This window comes from Quercus lobata, chromosome 8, assembly GCF_001633185.2.
Source record: "Quercus lobata isolate SW786 chromosome 8, ValleyOak3.0 Primary Assembly, whole genome shotgun sequence".
Classification (NCBI taxonomy): domain Eukaryota; kingdom Viridiplantae; phylum Streptophyta; class Magnoliopsida; order Fagales; family Fagaceae; genus Quercus; species Quercus lobata.
The window spans coordinates 8019657-8034955 of NC_044911.1; the positions used below are offsets into that span (position 1 = coordinate 8019657).

A 15299-nucleotide genomic window follows, 5' to 3' on the forward strand; every position below is an offset into this window, starting at 1 on the left:
TTATATTTTTCGAGTCCAAATCTTCTGTCCCACTTTTTCTACTCCACTCTATACTCCACCAATAAAAATTTGTCACATATTCACCTAATTAATTAAATACTATCATTAATTAATAATGATAATATTAATAAGTCAATAATAATAGTATTTAATTAATTATGTTAACATGTGGTAAGTTTTTATTAATGGAATACAGAGTGAAATAGAAAAAATAGAACAGAAAATTTGGATTTATATTTTTCTCGCGTGGGGGAGATTTGTAAATCTTTTTCATATACGACATCGGATAAAGAGATTTGTTACGTCGCTTTTTCTTTTTCGGCTAATTAAAGCGATGTGAGATAACGCACAGTTCAGTAAAGGTATTGGTCCCTGCCCCAACCTCTTTGCGGCAATGTCTTTTCACATTTGCTTTACAATATGAAATAAAAACGACGAGTTAGAACATAGCAACAAAGCACAACTTGAATCGTCAATGGTTTTTGTTTAAGCAAATTCTTGAGAGTTGAGACACACACAAACATTGGGGTCCTACACCATTTAACGCATTCCCACGCCAATAATTCTGGCTCCTCCATGTGCATGGCTTGCGGTTTGTGGGCAATAAAACTTTGCCACCGGCCTTAGATGCACCCATATTCCGAACTCTAGAGTAGTAAGAATATTAGGTGGTAATTCAGACCCCAAAAGAAAATGAATTAGGTGGTATACAATTATTTATAATTTTTGTCAACAAATAGGTCAGTAACGGTGGAGTACAAATCTTAGGACAATATTATATAGATTGAGGATAGGTTTTCAATATCATAGTTGATTATAAATATATATAAAAAAATACTGTTTCTCATGTGATTGTAGTCATATTTTCTTATTTCAAAGATTGTAAGAATATAATAAACAAGTTGCAATTTAAATTCCCAATACTAGAAATTGATTCACCTAGTCCAGTCCCAACTTATAAGAGTTTATAAACTAAGAGAGCGTTTGGATTGGGAGGAAAACGTTTGCGTTTGCGTTTTGTTTGGTTTTTTTTTTTTTTTTTTTCACGCATTTTGAGCTTTTTGTGTGTTGCGGTTACTGTTCATGCACTGTTCAATGAACAGTAGCTGCAAACTTTGACTTTTCAAATTTTTTGGACCAATCAGTACACATCGTGTACTGTTCATGGACCCACAAATTTCACTTTTCAGCAACTTTTTTATTACAAATGGGTCCCACGGTACTATTTACACATTTAAAAATTATTTCGCTACAGTGTTTTTCAGTTTTCAATTTCAGTTTTCAGTTTTCAGCTGTATCCAAACGGGCCCTAAGCCTCAAATCCTTGAATATAAAAGATGCAATTATAGTTGAACTAAGCTGATCAAAATGACCCATTTGGGCCATTATAAGAGCACCCACACTAGATGTGGGATATGTGCCAAATGCTAAATATTTGGCACATATCCCACACCAAACCCAATTTTAGCCCATTTAGTAGATGTGGTATATTGTTTTTTTTTTGCAACATTGACAGTACCGTGGCAAATTTGCCACAGTACGGAAGAGATGTGGTATATTGTTTGTTATTTGTTTATTGTGTTGATGAGTAGTAAATATTATTTTAATGTGTAGTAAATATTATTTTAATGTATAGAATTAAATTATAAAACATCTGATAAATGGTATATTGTAAAATGATGTGGTAAAATAATAAAGTAGGCATTTGATGTGGTAAAATTGTATAATTTTTGAAACATCTGCTACGAATGCTCTAATGGATTAAAAGCTACTTACTTTACACAAACTAAAGGCTAAAGGTGTGACCGTGTGAGCACATGGGATAGGAAGGCTTTTCATGATGAGTCGACATGCATTACCATCATAGTCCATCGATTTGAACCTAACTATTTACCACGTGCTTCCATGAATATCTATCTTGTAATGTTTAGGCCTGTTTGGTTAGCTAAAAAAAACACCGTCTTTTGTTTTCATTTTCAGATTTTAGTGAGTCCTACCACTAAAAAAACTGATTTGGTTTTAGTATTTGTATTTAGTTTTCATTTTCAATATCATAAAAGTTGAATTTAAATAGAAAAAATAAATACAATTTTTCTGCTTTTTCGTTTTGTATGAATACGAATATAGTAGCATATTCATAAATATTGTGAAGACACAAAATTACTTTTATTTTAGTGATGTGATGTGTGTGAGTGAGAAAAGTTACTTAAAATAAAATGATAACCAAACTTGGGTATAATATATTCTATATCCAAATTATGTATTCAAAATAACTTACCAAACACTACTAAATGTAAAAATAAGTGCTTTTTTTCATATTCAAATTCAGAATTTAAATATAGAATAAAGAAAATGAAAAATCGATACACCAATTTTTTAAACCAAACAGGCTCTTGATGACTCTAGACGAAATTGGACTCAATCAATCTACACCAAAGCTACGTGCCAATTCGATCATATTTTTTTGGATAATGATCATTTTCTTTGGCTAAAAAAATAAAATAAACTTTTGTGGTCCCATTTTCACCTCCCAACATAATTAATTTTAGACTCTTAAGTTTCTCAAAAAAAAAAAAAAAATTAGACTCTTAATACTCCAATGTTGACTTCACACTTGACCATCACACTTGACCATCACACTTCACACATATCATCAAAGCCAAACAAAACTTTGGGGTCCCATCTCTCTCTCTCTCTCTCCCTCTCTCCCTCTCTGTTTCAAAGTTCTATAAATTGGGAGAACCACACTGCTCTTTCTAATCCACTACTACAGAGAATCTTATTAGAGTGTGTGTTTGCTTAGTACATTTGTCTTCAATCCTCTTGTGTTGCTAAGGAAAATGGCTTACTCAAAGACTTTCCTTCTTCTTGGTCTTGTCTTTGCTGTGGTTCTTCTCGTCTCCTCCGAGGTCTCAGCTCGTGAGCTAGCACGTAAGCTACTTTCTTGAGCTAAATATATGCCTTTACTATTTTTCTTTAAGCCCAAATGTCTTTTTTTTGTTCTAGAATTGGTGTTTTCGGTTTATGTCAAAGACAGAGGTTCACCAACATGCATCAAATGCCTTCAAATACCAACTTTGTCATGGGAAATTTACCAAAATTGCATAATTGAAAGAGACCCTCCTTGTAGCAAATATACTGCGAATGATTCTATTCGATCGGTTGGAGCTAGTTTTTTTTACAAGGACATAAGGTTACCATGAATCTTGGTCACTTGGTTATAATATCTCTGAGTCAATCAAAGTGTAAAATGACTGTTCATTTATAATGATAATATATGCATTCACTCTGACAAGAAACGATAATAAAAATAAACAAAGGAAAAAAAAAAGATATAGTACATAGTTTTGTTAATCCATATTGATTAAGGAAAAAAGTAAAAGAAAGAAGCATTGCATCCTTTCGTTTTACAAATTAATGGAGCATCATTTTCATGAGTTCCATGTGGGGGAAGTATATACTTTTAAGCTCTTATGTTTTGTAATCCATTATTTTTTTTTATTATATATTTTTCAGTACACCTTGACATTATATTTTAGCCATGTTGTAAACATTTTTCATTTCTTTTTGTAGAGGAGACTGTGCAAACTGACGCAGTGAATGAGGACAAGCATGGTCATCACCATGGACACGGACACGGACACGGACACGGACACGGACATGGCCATGGCCATGGACACCATGGCAAACCAGGTCATGGTGCTGCTGGAGAGAAACTTGAAGAGACCGACCAAAATTAGATTAATCCTTTGTCCTACGGTTTCTGAATGGGTGTGTATTATCAATATGTGTTACTTGTCTAAGCTTGTATGCCAATAAGGTTTAACTTTCAACCATAGTTTCTACCCAAAAAAAAAAAAAAAACTCTCAACCACAGTAGGTGTATAAGCTTTATCTTTGTTTTCTTTGTCGTGTATGTCCTGCTTTTTATGTTTTTTTTTTTTTTTTGAACTGCTTTTTATGTAATAAAAAAGGTGCCTGGACCTATAATTTCTTGCAATTTGTCTACCTATAATTTCTTTTGCTTATACCCCTACCTATAACTTCAATTGCATTACGCATTGACTGTTTCAAAATGAACTTAAGTAGGTAAAAAAATTATTACCTAAATCTTGGTAATTCCTTTGATATGGATAATAATTTTGTGGGGTAGCATGTGACGTCCATAGAATGTTAGAAATAAAGGAGAGATAATACCTGAATTTTCCTTAAAAATTACACAATTTGATTTTATCAAAAGAGGTGGCGGAGATGAGACGTGGATCAAGTCACTGTCTTGAGACAAATCGTCGTTGTCCTCAGAATATAATAGTCCAGCCACCTTTGCTGATTATTCTTGCGAGCCTACACCGTAGGATATAAGCTCCCTATAGTACTTTCTGTTCCCAGAAAATTTTGTAAAAGATAGAATATTTTTGTGAGTAGTAAGAAGCAATAGATGATAAGTGTTTTTTTTTTTTTTTTTTTTTTTTGAGAAACCAGCCAGGAAGGCTACTTTAATTAAAAGACGAAAAAACCGACAAATAACAGTTTTACAAATCTGGAGGAACAGACTCCATCCAAACCAATAAAGGACTAGACAACCTAACTCTCTTAGCCAAGACATCCGCTAAAGTATTACCTTGCCTACATACATGAGCGAAAGAAAAACTCTGAAAAGAACGAGAAAACAATAAAATGTCATGAATAATATGACCACGATGAATGTAATAAAAGTCCTTTACTAATAGCATGAATGGACGACTCCGAATCACCCTCAAAAACAACATGACGAAGACCAAGTTCTTGAGCAAAAAGAACCGCACGCCTAGCTGCCAAAGTTTCAAGAGTAAAAGCAGAATCTGGAGTAGGAATCTGCTCTGCCAAAGCTGCAACCACTTCCCCATGTTCATTCCGAACGGCAACTCCAATACCTGCTGCCCTTAAATCTTCAAAGATCGCCCCATCAAAATTTACCTTCACCAAACCCGCACCAGGAGGCTTCCACTGAGGTCTCTGTGCACGAACCTTCTTGCTGGGACAGTGCCGAACCTGTTGAAACTCCTGCAGATGACGCCGTGCAACACCAGCTATTTTATTCAACGGCCAGACCCCCTCTCCCAGGCGCAGCATATTCCGGCGACTCCAAATACTCCAGCATGTCATCGCAAACACTTCAGCGTTCAACGAGGAACAAAACACCAGCTCAAGCAGATCCCAAAACGAGCTGACCCTGGAAAATTCAGAAGGTAGAGACGTGAAGCAAGAACCCCACACCGAGCAAATATCCTGACAAAACCAAAGGGCATGAAAAAAAAAATGTTTTTGAAAAGTTTATAGCTTTCTAATTCAAAAATAAAAATGTGTCTACTTTCCATATATATATATATATATATATATAAAAAGCAACATCCTTAGCAGAAAAATAAAAACATTTGCTAACTATAAAACTTTAAATAGTCATAAAATGGTTGAAATCAAGGTGTGATGAATAGCTTTCTTTTTATACATATATTATATATAAACCGGTCAAACCCACTTGCCAAAGTATATACATTGAGGTGAGGTTAGTTAATAGACAAATCAATTTGTTTTTTAGTGTCATAATGCCATTAAAAACAAAATTACAGCTCCTAACGTGACTGTCTTTTAGCTATCAATTAATACTTTCATTTGAAACTTTGACCATACACAATAATTACAATCAAGAACGGAAAGCAATATATAACGCTATAACCTATCAATAGTAAATTATATAAATATATAGTTGTACAATATCTGATACTTTCTATCTATAACGTTGCTATTAAATATATTAAAAGAAACGTTTTAAAGCAAAAGTTTATAAAAGAAAGTATACTAAAAGCTAGCAATATATAGTATTAAAATTCACATTAATTTTCATAAATTTCCTGATTAAAATCATTGACAAAAGCTATTCAAATTTTGAAATATATTTGAATTTCAAAATTTAACAATCAACGAATCTGACATTAAGAGATAATTGATACACATAAATGAGTATTAAAAAAAATATAATATTTTTTTATAAAAATATCCAACATAGAACAAATGTATTAAATGAATAGAAAAATTATTTTATAAGACCGTTTTATTTACAAGACATTTCTCTTATATGTGTGGGTATTCACACGTTGTGAAAAAGAGATCTCATAAAATACATTCTTAAGACTCCACCAATCCGTGATGACAATTAGAAAAGGAAGTATCATTATCTACGGTGCTGGAGTGGTTGTAACTTTGTAAGTAATAACTAGCAACAAGATAAGATTTAATACTAATAGTCACGATCTCATAAATTATGGACAATTAATGTAATAAAGTTTTTAGAAATTGACATTTGGAGAACCACCTATTCTTGTACTCGAATTTTTTCATAGGTTGGTTGTGATCGATGACCGCTTGAATTCAACAACTACCATATTTTTTATTGCCTTTTTGTTTTGATTGAGAGAAGCCAGCCTATGTAATATCCATTTTCTACTTTATTTTCATATATCTCACCAAATGAACTTGGATATATATATAGTACTACTTAGAAGCTTCTCTTTCGGTCTCTTTCCCAAGCTTCTAACCCCCTTTTGTGTTAATGTAATAGTACATAAATTTAAGAATTTTATACATTACAGCCCTATGTTGTGCATAACCAACAACTGTTTTGTGACCCTTTTTGTGTTTATTCCGTTGGATGCTAAGGCTTGCTATGTATTAAATAATCAGAAGGCTGTGTTTGTCTATCTTGGACATCTCTAGACTCTTGTGCGAATCATTTGTTAGGATATATTGCATTTGCCATTTGCGGGGCACTTCATCATCTTCTTAATTTAATTATTTTTATTGAATATATATAAGAGTTAAAGAGTGCATGTGTTTCAGTTTGTATAAATTTTATACAAAATGGGAACTTATAGTAAGAACCTAGCACTTCATATTAGTTTTATATAAACACTATCCATTTTTCTTTAGCTGAATAGTATAATTACATCCTTTGTTTTTGTCTTGCCAAAGTATCATTAGTCCATATTGGAAATATTCTTTGCTTTTTGCATGAACTCATATGTTCTACTTCTTTATCACTTTTCCATATCTTCCGCTTACCCCTGGCCTCTTTATTATTTTTTAGAGTTAGTAAGGGTCTATTTGAATACCACTTGTTACTAAAAATTAAAAATACTGTAGTAAAATAATTATTAAATATGTGAATAATGTCGTAGAACCTAATTTTAAAGTTGTTTTTCTGAAAAAAGTATTTGTAGGTCCCGTGAATAGTGCACGGGACCACCATTATTTCAGCTAAACACTAGATTGCACATTTCCATGTGTTCCAAACGCACCCTAAGATTGATGTACAAAGAAAAAGAAAAAAAAAAAAATATACAAAATTTTAAATGCCAAATATTATAACTGACGCGCCCTACAAATTTTTTATTTAAAAAAAAAAAATTAACACTACAAACTGAGAAGTTAAAGTAGATACTTGTCCTCTACAAAGATGGACTTTAAAAAATTATTTATTTTGGAAAATGCAACTTCAAATAGTCATTCATGTCTCTACCTATATCATAGATGAGCATTTGTATATAAAGCTAGGATCAGCAGCGGGAGATGGGGCACTGAAAGTTTTAGGATTGAAGTTAGTATTTATGTAAACAAAACCAAAAATAAACAAAACAAAACGAAATATGATATTTACAGACCATTTCTTTTGGGAATCAGTAAGCTTAATTAGTTGATGATGAAGAGAAGCCTCATGAGAAATGAAATCAGTAGCGTTTAGTGGCTATTGAAGAAGCCTTGAACTCCAATGTTTTAGACTTGGGCTGGGTCCGAAACGTAGAGTCCCTCTCTCATTAGTAGTTCTCTCAACATCAAGCGCTGTAATAGCTCCTCTAATTTTTTGTTTTTTGTTATTTATTTTTTTTTTTTTTTTGGTTTTTGGTTGGACCTATTGCAGCTCTTTCTGAACGCCGTAGCAGGTCCTTTGTTCAAAAACCCTTAAAAACACTGCTATAAACCTCCCATACTTTCAGGATTTTAAGCGGCATTAGTTAAAAACATAGTTATAGTTTGCCTATAGCAACGTTTTTTTGAAAACGGCGCTAGAAAAATGCGGTTATTGACCTGTTTTTTTTTTGGTAGTGAAGGACGTACTTGATGTAAATTGCAGCATAGCTAAGTTAGCACACAAAAATTGTGATATTGAAATTGTCGGTTGCTGTAGAGGGTATGGGCTACATTTTTGGCCATGATTCCATTTAGATAATAATAGGATCACAAAAAAGTCAACAACTTTTGCTGCAACTCAACACGCAACGAGTTGTGACTGGTAAAGGTGTAGACCTTCCCCTATACCTTTATGTATCAATTATAACTCTCTACATGACAAAAGTTATGAACTTTTGTATGATCCTAGCATTTTTCTTCCGTCTATTAATAACCATTGGTAATTAACCAATTCTGTATTCTTGAAAGAGAGAGAATTGGAAGTCATCCATAACGAAAGTGGTCAATTTTGGGAGTGACATGAACACACATAGAAAAGTCATCCATTGAGGTCAATCTATGTTTTATCACAAATGAAAGTTAGAATGAGAGCAAATATTGAAGCCTTGGTATCATGTTGACTATAACAAAATTATATATAGTGTGGTCAAATGGAATATGTAAATATATCGAGAATGATGATCACACCATAATATGATGCATCCTTACGTAGTAAATTGTACCCATGAAAGGATGATTTGATTCACATACAATTATATAGTCTGGCAAAGAGATATGACCCATGAGGGACACATAACCCTTTCTAGGATTATGACTCATGAGGCGGTGTAAATACTAAATATTTCTGTAAATAGAAGGGTTTTTTGAACATTTAGGCCATTCTAATCCTTCTACAATTTTCCTCCATATAATCACCGCCTTCACGAGAACCCCATATATTCTTCTTAATTTGCGACCAGTATTTTCAAACCCGTATGTTTCTTTCTTTGTTGGGCTAAGTATGTGCCTTTGCTATTTTATGTATAATTAGCTCAAATGTCTGTCAACTTCTGCAATTGGTGTATTAGGTTTATGTTAGGTGCATCCACCTAATTAATGCCTTTAAATACCAAACGATGTTAAATTACGTGGCCAACATATTGTGGAAAATATATGCACCAAATTTTGGATATATAGTTGCATGTGTGAGTGTGAGGCAGCTCTGTACGTAGCAAATATACTGCCAAAAATCCTTGCAACAATGGTCAATATTACATTTCCACTCCACTAACAATGGGACAAAGAAAACCAAAAAAAAAAAAAATCCAAGAAAGAGACTATTTCATTTTCCTATCTTTACAGATTGAACATGCAAAATGAAAAAAACTTTACCAAGACTAAATAAGAAACTAAAACTAGCACACAATCAGCCAGTTTGCAAGCCCATTCCTCAATATCCAAAAGAACAAAACTAAAAAAAATTAACATCTACAGCCATTTCAGAGGTTTACAAAATCTTAATGGGGAAAATAAAAAATAAACTATATATATATATATATAAACCGACTAAGGTTCTGTTTAATGGCCCTTAGTATTCGAACTACACCGTTCGCTGGGATTAAACTCATGATCTCTTATTCAACCATTAGAGACTTTGTCAGTTGAGCTAAGTAAACCCTTCTTCTTTTAAATGTCGTTTAATAAACAAATGTACCAATATAAGTAAGGAAATTCAAAAATGGTATTGGGAATTTCATGAACTTCAAAATATATGACAATATACAATCTATCACCATACTACGACAACAAGAACAACAATCTTTAGTCCCAAAATTTTGGAGTTTCCTATAGATTCTCAACGGACTAACAAGTTGGAAGCAGGGGTAGATTTGAACTCAGGTTCGAACCAATAGGAAGATTTGAATAATGCCATTGAACTACAAGAATATTGACTTGTAATGGCCATTCAAATTAATGGCTTCTGCTATAGTGAGAACTCCTTACTTGTTAAAATACTCCCATCTAAGATGATGATGAGATTGTTAAGTACTTCCCACTCAGTGAACTGAACCATCATATTTCATGACACAACAAAACAAAATCCCCCAAGCATCTTAAGCCCCAATCATTACCACATGAAACCTAGCCAAACACCATATATATCATGGAATCTAGAGCTACTTACTGTAAATAAGCTTTAGTTATGCAGTATATACAATCTTGAATTAACAAATGCAGCAAATTTTATAAAATTCTCACACATATAGATCCAAAAACATAAATAAATGAAAAAAAATTTTGGGTTTTGAGAAATGTACAAATTAGTAGAAGGTCCTCTATTCTATGAAGCACAGGTGCGGTTTCGAATTAGGATGCGGGTACAGGATTCGGCAATTTTTGAAAAAGTAGGGTGTGAGTGCGGAGATTAAAAAATTATTAAAAATAATTTTATTTATGTTTTCTTTATATTTTTACTATTAAAATATTCTTAAAAAACACATTACTATGGCCTTGGTTCACAAAACAAAGAAAGAAGAAGGCAAGAAACACAAAACAAAAAAGAAAACACAAAAGAAGCAACAAATATTCAGAATAAAATTGAGGAATGATAGATTTAGGATGTTTAGGCCCCATTCAAAGCTAATTTTGGCTGTTCCAGCATGATTCAAGGCCGATTTCGGCCGTTTCGGTTAGTTTTGGCTACCGGCCGATATAATCCGATTCGGCCGGTATGACCCGATTCTGGCCGAATCGACCCAGTTCGGCGTAAACCAAAGCCGAGTCAACGCAAATCCAAAAAAAAAAAAAAAAAACTTAGACGTAGCACCAATGCGCGAGCAACGATGTCGATGGTCGCACCCCGCATCAAACTCCGACGCGGCACCCTCCCAGTCGCATCAGTGCTTCCTAGCCTTTATTGCAGCAAATTATGGTGCAAAGAGACGTAATGATCCCAATCACTACGAAAATTAGGGTTGTCACCAAGAACCCCATGTCAATTTCTCTTCGATCTACAATGTAAAGAGAACCCAAACAATATTCAAATTTGGGGAATTTGAATTGGGATATTAGGGTTTTGATAAAGCTCAAAAATTGAACTGAGAAAAAAACGAACCGAATGCGAGATCTCCCGAAATGTAGAATCTAAGGGGTCTGTTTGGTTGACGAGAAAATGAGAAAAAAACGAAAGGGAAAATATTTTCTTTCAGAGATCTCAGCACTGAAACTTCGTAGAAAAGCATTACGGAGAAGAAGGAACTAGATGAATGGGAAATGAAATTGTGCAGATTCTGAAATTTTGGCCCAAATTCATTTGGGTTGCAAAAAGTACAAATTTAATTGGGCCGAGGTGACCCACGGCACTACCAAGTTGGGCTTAATTTTAGCATGAGTCTTATCCCCTTGTTTGGTTGGGGGTGATTTTTAGAGAGGATTGAAAATATAAAGGAATATTTTGATTTTTCTTTTGTTTGTTATGAAAGAAAATGCAGAGGAGAGAAATTAAAGAGGTAGGGAAGATGGTATACCATGGATATTTGTGGCAGTTTTTTCAAAAAAAAAAAAAAAAATCTAGAAAATAAATCACTTTCCAAAAACCATTTTGTAGAAAACTATCCTATTTTATCGTGTTTAGTAGCAACTTTAAAATGAGTTAGAAAATTATCTTTTGACTTTCCCTATTTAGTGAAAAATAACTCTAACTCATGTCAAACTAAACAAAGAAAGTCAAATGATAGTTTTCCTTTGAATTTTTTTTTTTCATGATACTATCAAATATAGGAAAACGCCAAAAACTATATTCAGTATTGGTGCATTTGGATAGCAGGATTTGCGCATGTGGATTTGGATTTAAGCGATTAAAATCTAAATATCATGTTTGGATAGTTTTAGAAGATCAAGAATTTCGATTGACAAATCCCCAAAGGATTTTAACCCTTTAAAATATTTGGATTCAAAATGATATTTAAAATTAATGGATTTAAAATGAAAGCATTTAAAATATATTGATTTAAAATCTTAGTTCAAATTCAAATTCAAGTTTCCAAGCGCAATCATAAGATTTTTTATACATTAACGGAAATCATTCTTTTTTTTTCTTTTTTTTTGAAGGCTGTTAACGAAAATCTATTTATACAGACCTAGAGGCATATCTGCAGATGTATAGATATGTGGTATCTTTTGTATACGTGTATCTATATTATTTTACTTTGTCATTTATTATTTATTTTTATATTAATAATTTATACTTTGATTATTTTATTCTTTGTCACATTACAATGTCAAATTTGAAATTAATTTTTTCTTCATGCAATTATGTTTAATACTTTATAAAAATTAATTTTAATTTCTTTGTTTATATTTTATTAATTTCTAGTTTTCTTACATAAGTGGTGAAAATATGTTTACAATTATTTAGATATTTTGCTCTTTATTAACATGCTAATATAATAATTAGCATATCACGTCAGTGCACATAAAAATAGTGTTAGTAGTTGAGCCATTTTAAAGTAAGAAAAATATTAAAATTATTACAAATTCTAGTACAAAGTTTACAAATTGAAATAATGAATGTAATTGATCCTGCCTCAACAATTTTCACCAATTACATTTATCAAAAAAAAAAAAAACTTTCACCAATTATAACTAACAATTTCAACGGCTACACAACTGCAACAATGCAATGGACCTGTACTGATAGGCCCAATGTAGGAACCTAAACCCATTTGAGTGCTATAATAGGACCTGACCCGAGAATGCAAATGACAATGGGTCAAATGATGTTAATTTAAGTTGCTAAAAGATCTAACCTATTTGGGCCAAAACAAAACCCATGAAAACCAGAACTTGATGATGACCGCGTATGATATGAGGGTGATTGAAATCAATAATGATTAATGATGTGCTCCTAACATATGCAATAGATTTTAGATTTTATTTGGCCACCTGCGTGGGAGCTTGGGAATGAGAAAAATGATTTGAAGGGAAGGTTCTAAGAAGGTAGTTTTATTTGCTGAATAACCAAATTTGTTCTTTTTTTTTTTTTTTTTTTAAATGATAAATTCCAATAAATTACCCTGAGATTTGGGCTAATACCAACAAAGTCCAGAACTTTTCAAAAGTGACCTAGTTGGTCCCTGGACACAATTTGGTCCCTAAACGGCGTTTAGACCCGTTAAACAATTTGGGTTTTGTCTCAAAATTGTTATAATATGGTGTTTTTGTTGGTGTATGAATGATTTTTGATATGCATATCTGCTTTGTGATCAGGGATTTTTGGGGGTTTTAGGTTTTATATGGCTAAGTGTACATGTTTGTATAATCATTTTAATAGAACTCACAACTCATAAATGTTAGCATGAATATAAACATTCGGTAAAGAAGAGAGATTCTAAGTGAGGAGAGGGAGAAGAACGGTTAAGAATGAGTAACAAGCCTAAATGCCGTTTAGGAACCAAATTGTGTTCAGGGGACCAACTTGGTTATTTTTGAAAAGTTTTGGATCTTGTTAGTATTAGCCCAAACCTCAGGGTAGTTTATTGGAATTTACCCAAAAAAAAAAAAATCTGACCACTTATTTTGAATATTTAAAACACTATTTTTTTATATAATTAAAACATTATATTCATTAATCTATATAATTTATCTCTATTAACTATATAAAAAGAGTAAATAGGCTTAGGAATAGTGTTTTGGTTTAGTCAAGCTTTTGGACTTGTTCTAATGCTACTAAAAAATCTTTCATACTTATTCAAGGCATTTGGCCAATCTAGTGAGATGGATTTTTTTTCTTCTCATGTACACCAATTTGTTTTTGTTTTATATTATATTATCTATATATATAAAAAAAAAGAAATAAATAAATTTTAAAAAAAAAAAAAAAAAGCAAAGTTACATTATTTTTGGTTTGTTCAACTTGTACTATTTCACCAGCCACTTTTTTTTTTTTTTAATGTGTAAAGCTACAATAGTTTTGCTACATTATTTTTGGTTTGTTCAATTCGCAATGTTTCACAAAATGATTTTCAATAGGCTTAGGAATAATGTTTTGGTTTAGTCAAGTTTTTTGACTCATTCTAATGCAACTAAATAACCTTTAATACTTATTCAAGGCATTTAGCCAATCTGGTGAGATGGATTTTTTTTCTTCTTATGTATGCCAATTTGTTTTATATTATATTATCTATTTATAAAAAGAGCAAATGCATTGAAACTATAGTATTTTTGATTTGTTCAACTTGCATTGTTTCATTGGCTACTTTTTTTTCCTTTTTTTTTTTAATGCATAAAGCTACAGTAGTTTTGCTATATTATATTTGGTTTGTTCAATTCGCAATGTTTCACAAAATGATTTTCAATAGGCTTAGGAATAGTGTTTTGGTTTAGTCAAGTTTTTGGACTCATTCTAATGCTAGTAAAAAACCTTTCATACTTTTTCAAGGCATTTGGCCAATATGGTGAGATGGATTTTTTTTCTTCTCATGTACACCAATTTTTTTTGTTTGTTTTTTTTTTTTTTAATATAATGTTATCTATATATAAAAAGAGCAAATGCCTTGAAGCTACAGTATTTTTGATTTGTTCAACTTGCACTGTTTCACCGGCCACCTTTTTTTTTTTAATGCGTAAAGCTAGAGTAGTTTTGCTATATTATTTTTGGTTTGTTCAATTCACAATGTTTCACAAAATAATAAAATATTAATACAACAAATTGACACAATATTTTCACAATTGTTGAGGTATTAATTTCTTATAAGTCAAAATAAATTAATAAAATATCATATTGGAACCAACCACAACTAAAAATAAAGTTATTGTGCAAAACAAGTGCTAGATCCATAACATTTTTCACAACACTTTCATAACAAACCATAGGTGGTAAATTGTTGTTGGTTCTAATTTAAACTTGCTAATGAAATAACTTTTTTGCCCAGCAATAACTTTATTGTTAATTCTACATAAAGAAGTTTTTCAAAATTAAAATTAATAAAATCATATCTAGTTAAGATCAACAATATTCCTTGAAAGATTAAGTGGATTAGCTATATTATCGATTGAAAATGAGATATTAGAAGAATTTGAATACAAAAATTTAATTAGTCAATTTGCATCTTAAAAGACAAGAAAAATAGATTTTAAATGAAATATATTATAATATAAAAATATTAAATAAATATTAATTTAATTAATACATAAATATAAAAAATGCCTCATTTTAGTTCTCGTCTAAGGCCTCAAAATGTTTAGAGCCAGCCTAAACAAGTTGTACTCAAATACACATGGAACTTCCTAATTCCAATTTAAAAAAAGTTAAAAAT

At 31.8% G+C, this 15299-nt stretch overlaps 1 protein-coding gene across 1 annotated transcript; it reads left to right on the plus strand.

Moving 5' to 3' along the window:
- Positions 1-2752: 2752 nt before the first annotated feature.
- Positions 2753-3874, plus strand: LOC115954886 (glycine-rich protein DC7.1-like). Its single transcript, XM_031072864.1, has 2 exons — positions 2753-2931; positions 3574-3874. The coding sequence occupies exons 1-2, from the start codon at positions 2841-2843 to the stop codon at positions 3738-3740; spliced, it is 258 nt and encodes an 85-aa protein (XP_030928724.1). The 5' UTR covers positions 2753-2840; the 3' UTR covers positions 3741-3874.
- The last annotated feature ends 11425 nt before the right edge of the window (positions 3875-15299 follow it).

What these genes read in the sequence shown, in the direction of transcription:
- LOC115954886 (XM_031072864.1), top strand. Translation starts at nt 2,841, where the DNA reads ATGGCTTACTCAAAGACTTTCCTTCTTCTTGGTCTTGTCTTTGCTGTG. An exon ending in CTCAGCTCGTGAGCTAGCAC is followed by an intron (nt 2,932 to 3,573) that starts GTAAGCTACTTT and finishes TTCTTTTTGTAG; the next exon opens with AGGAGACTGTGCAAACTGAC.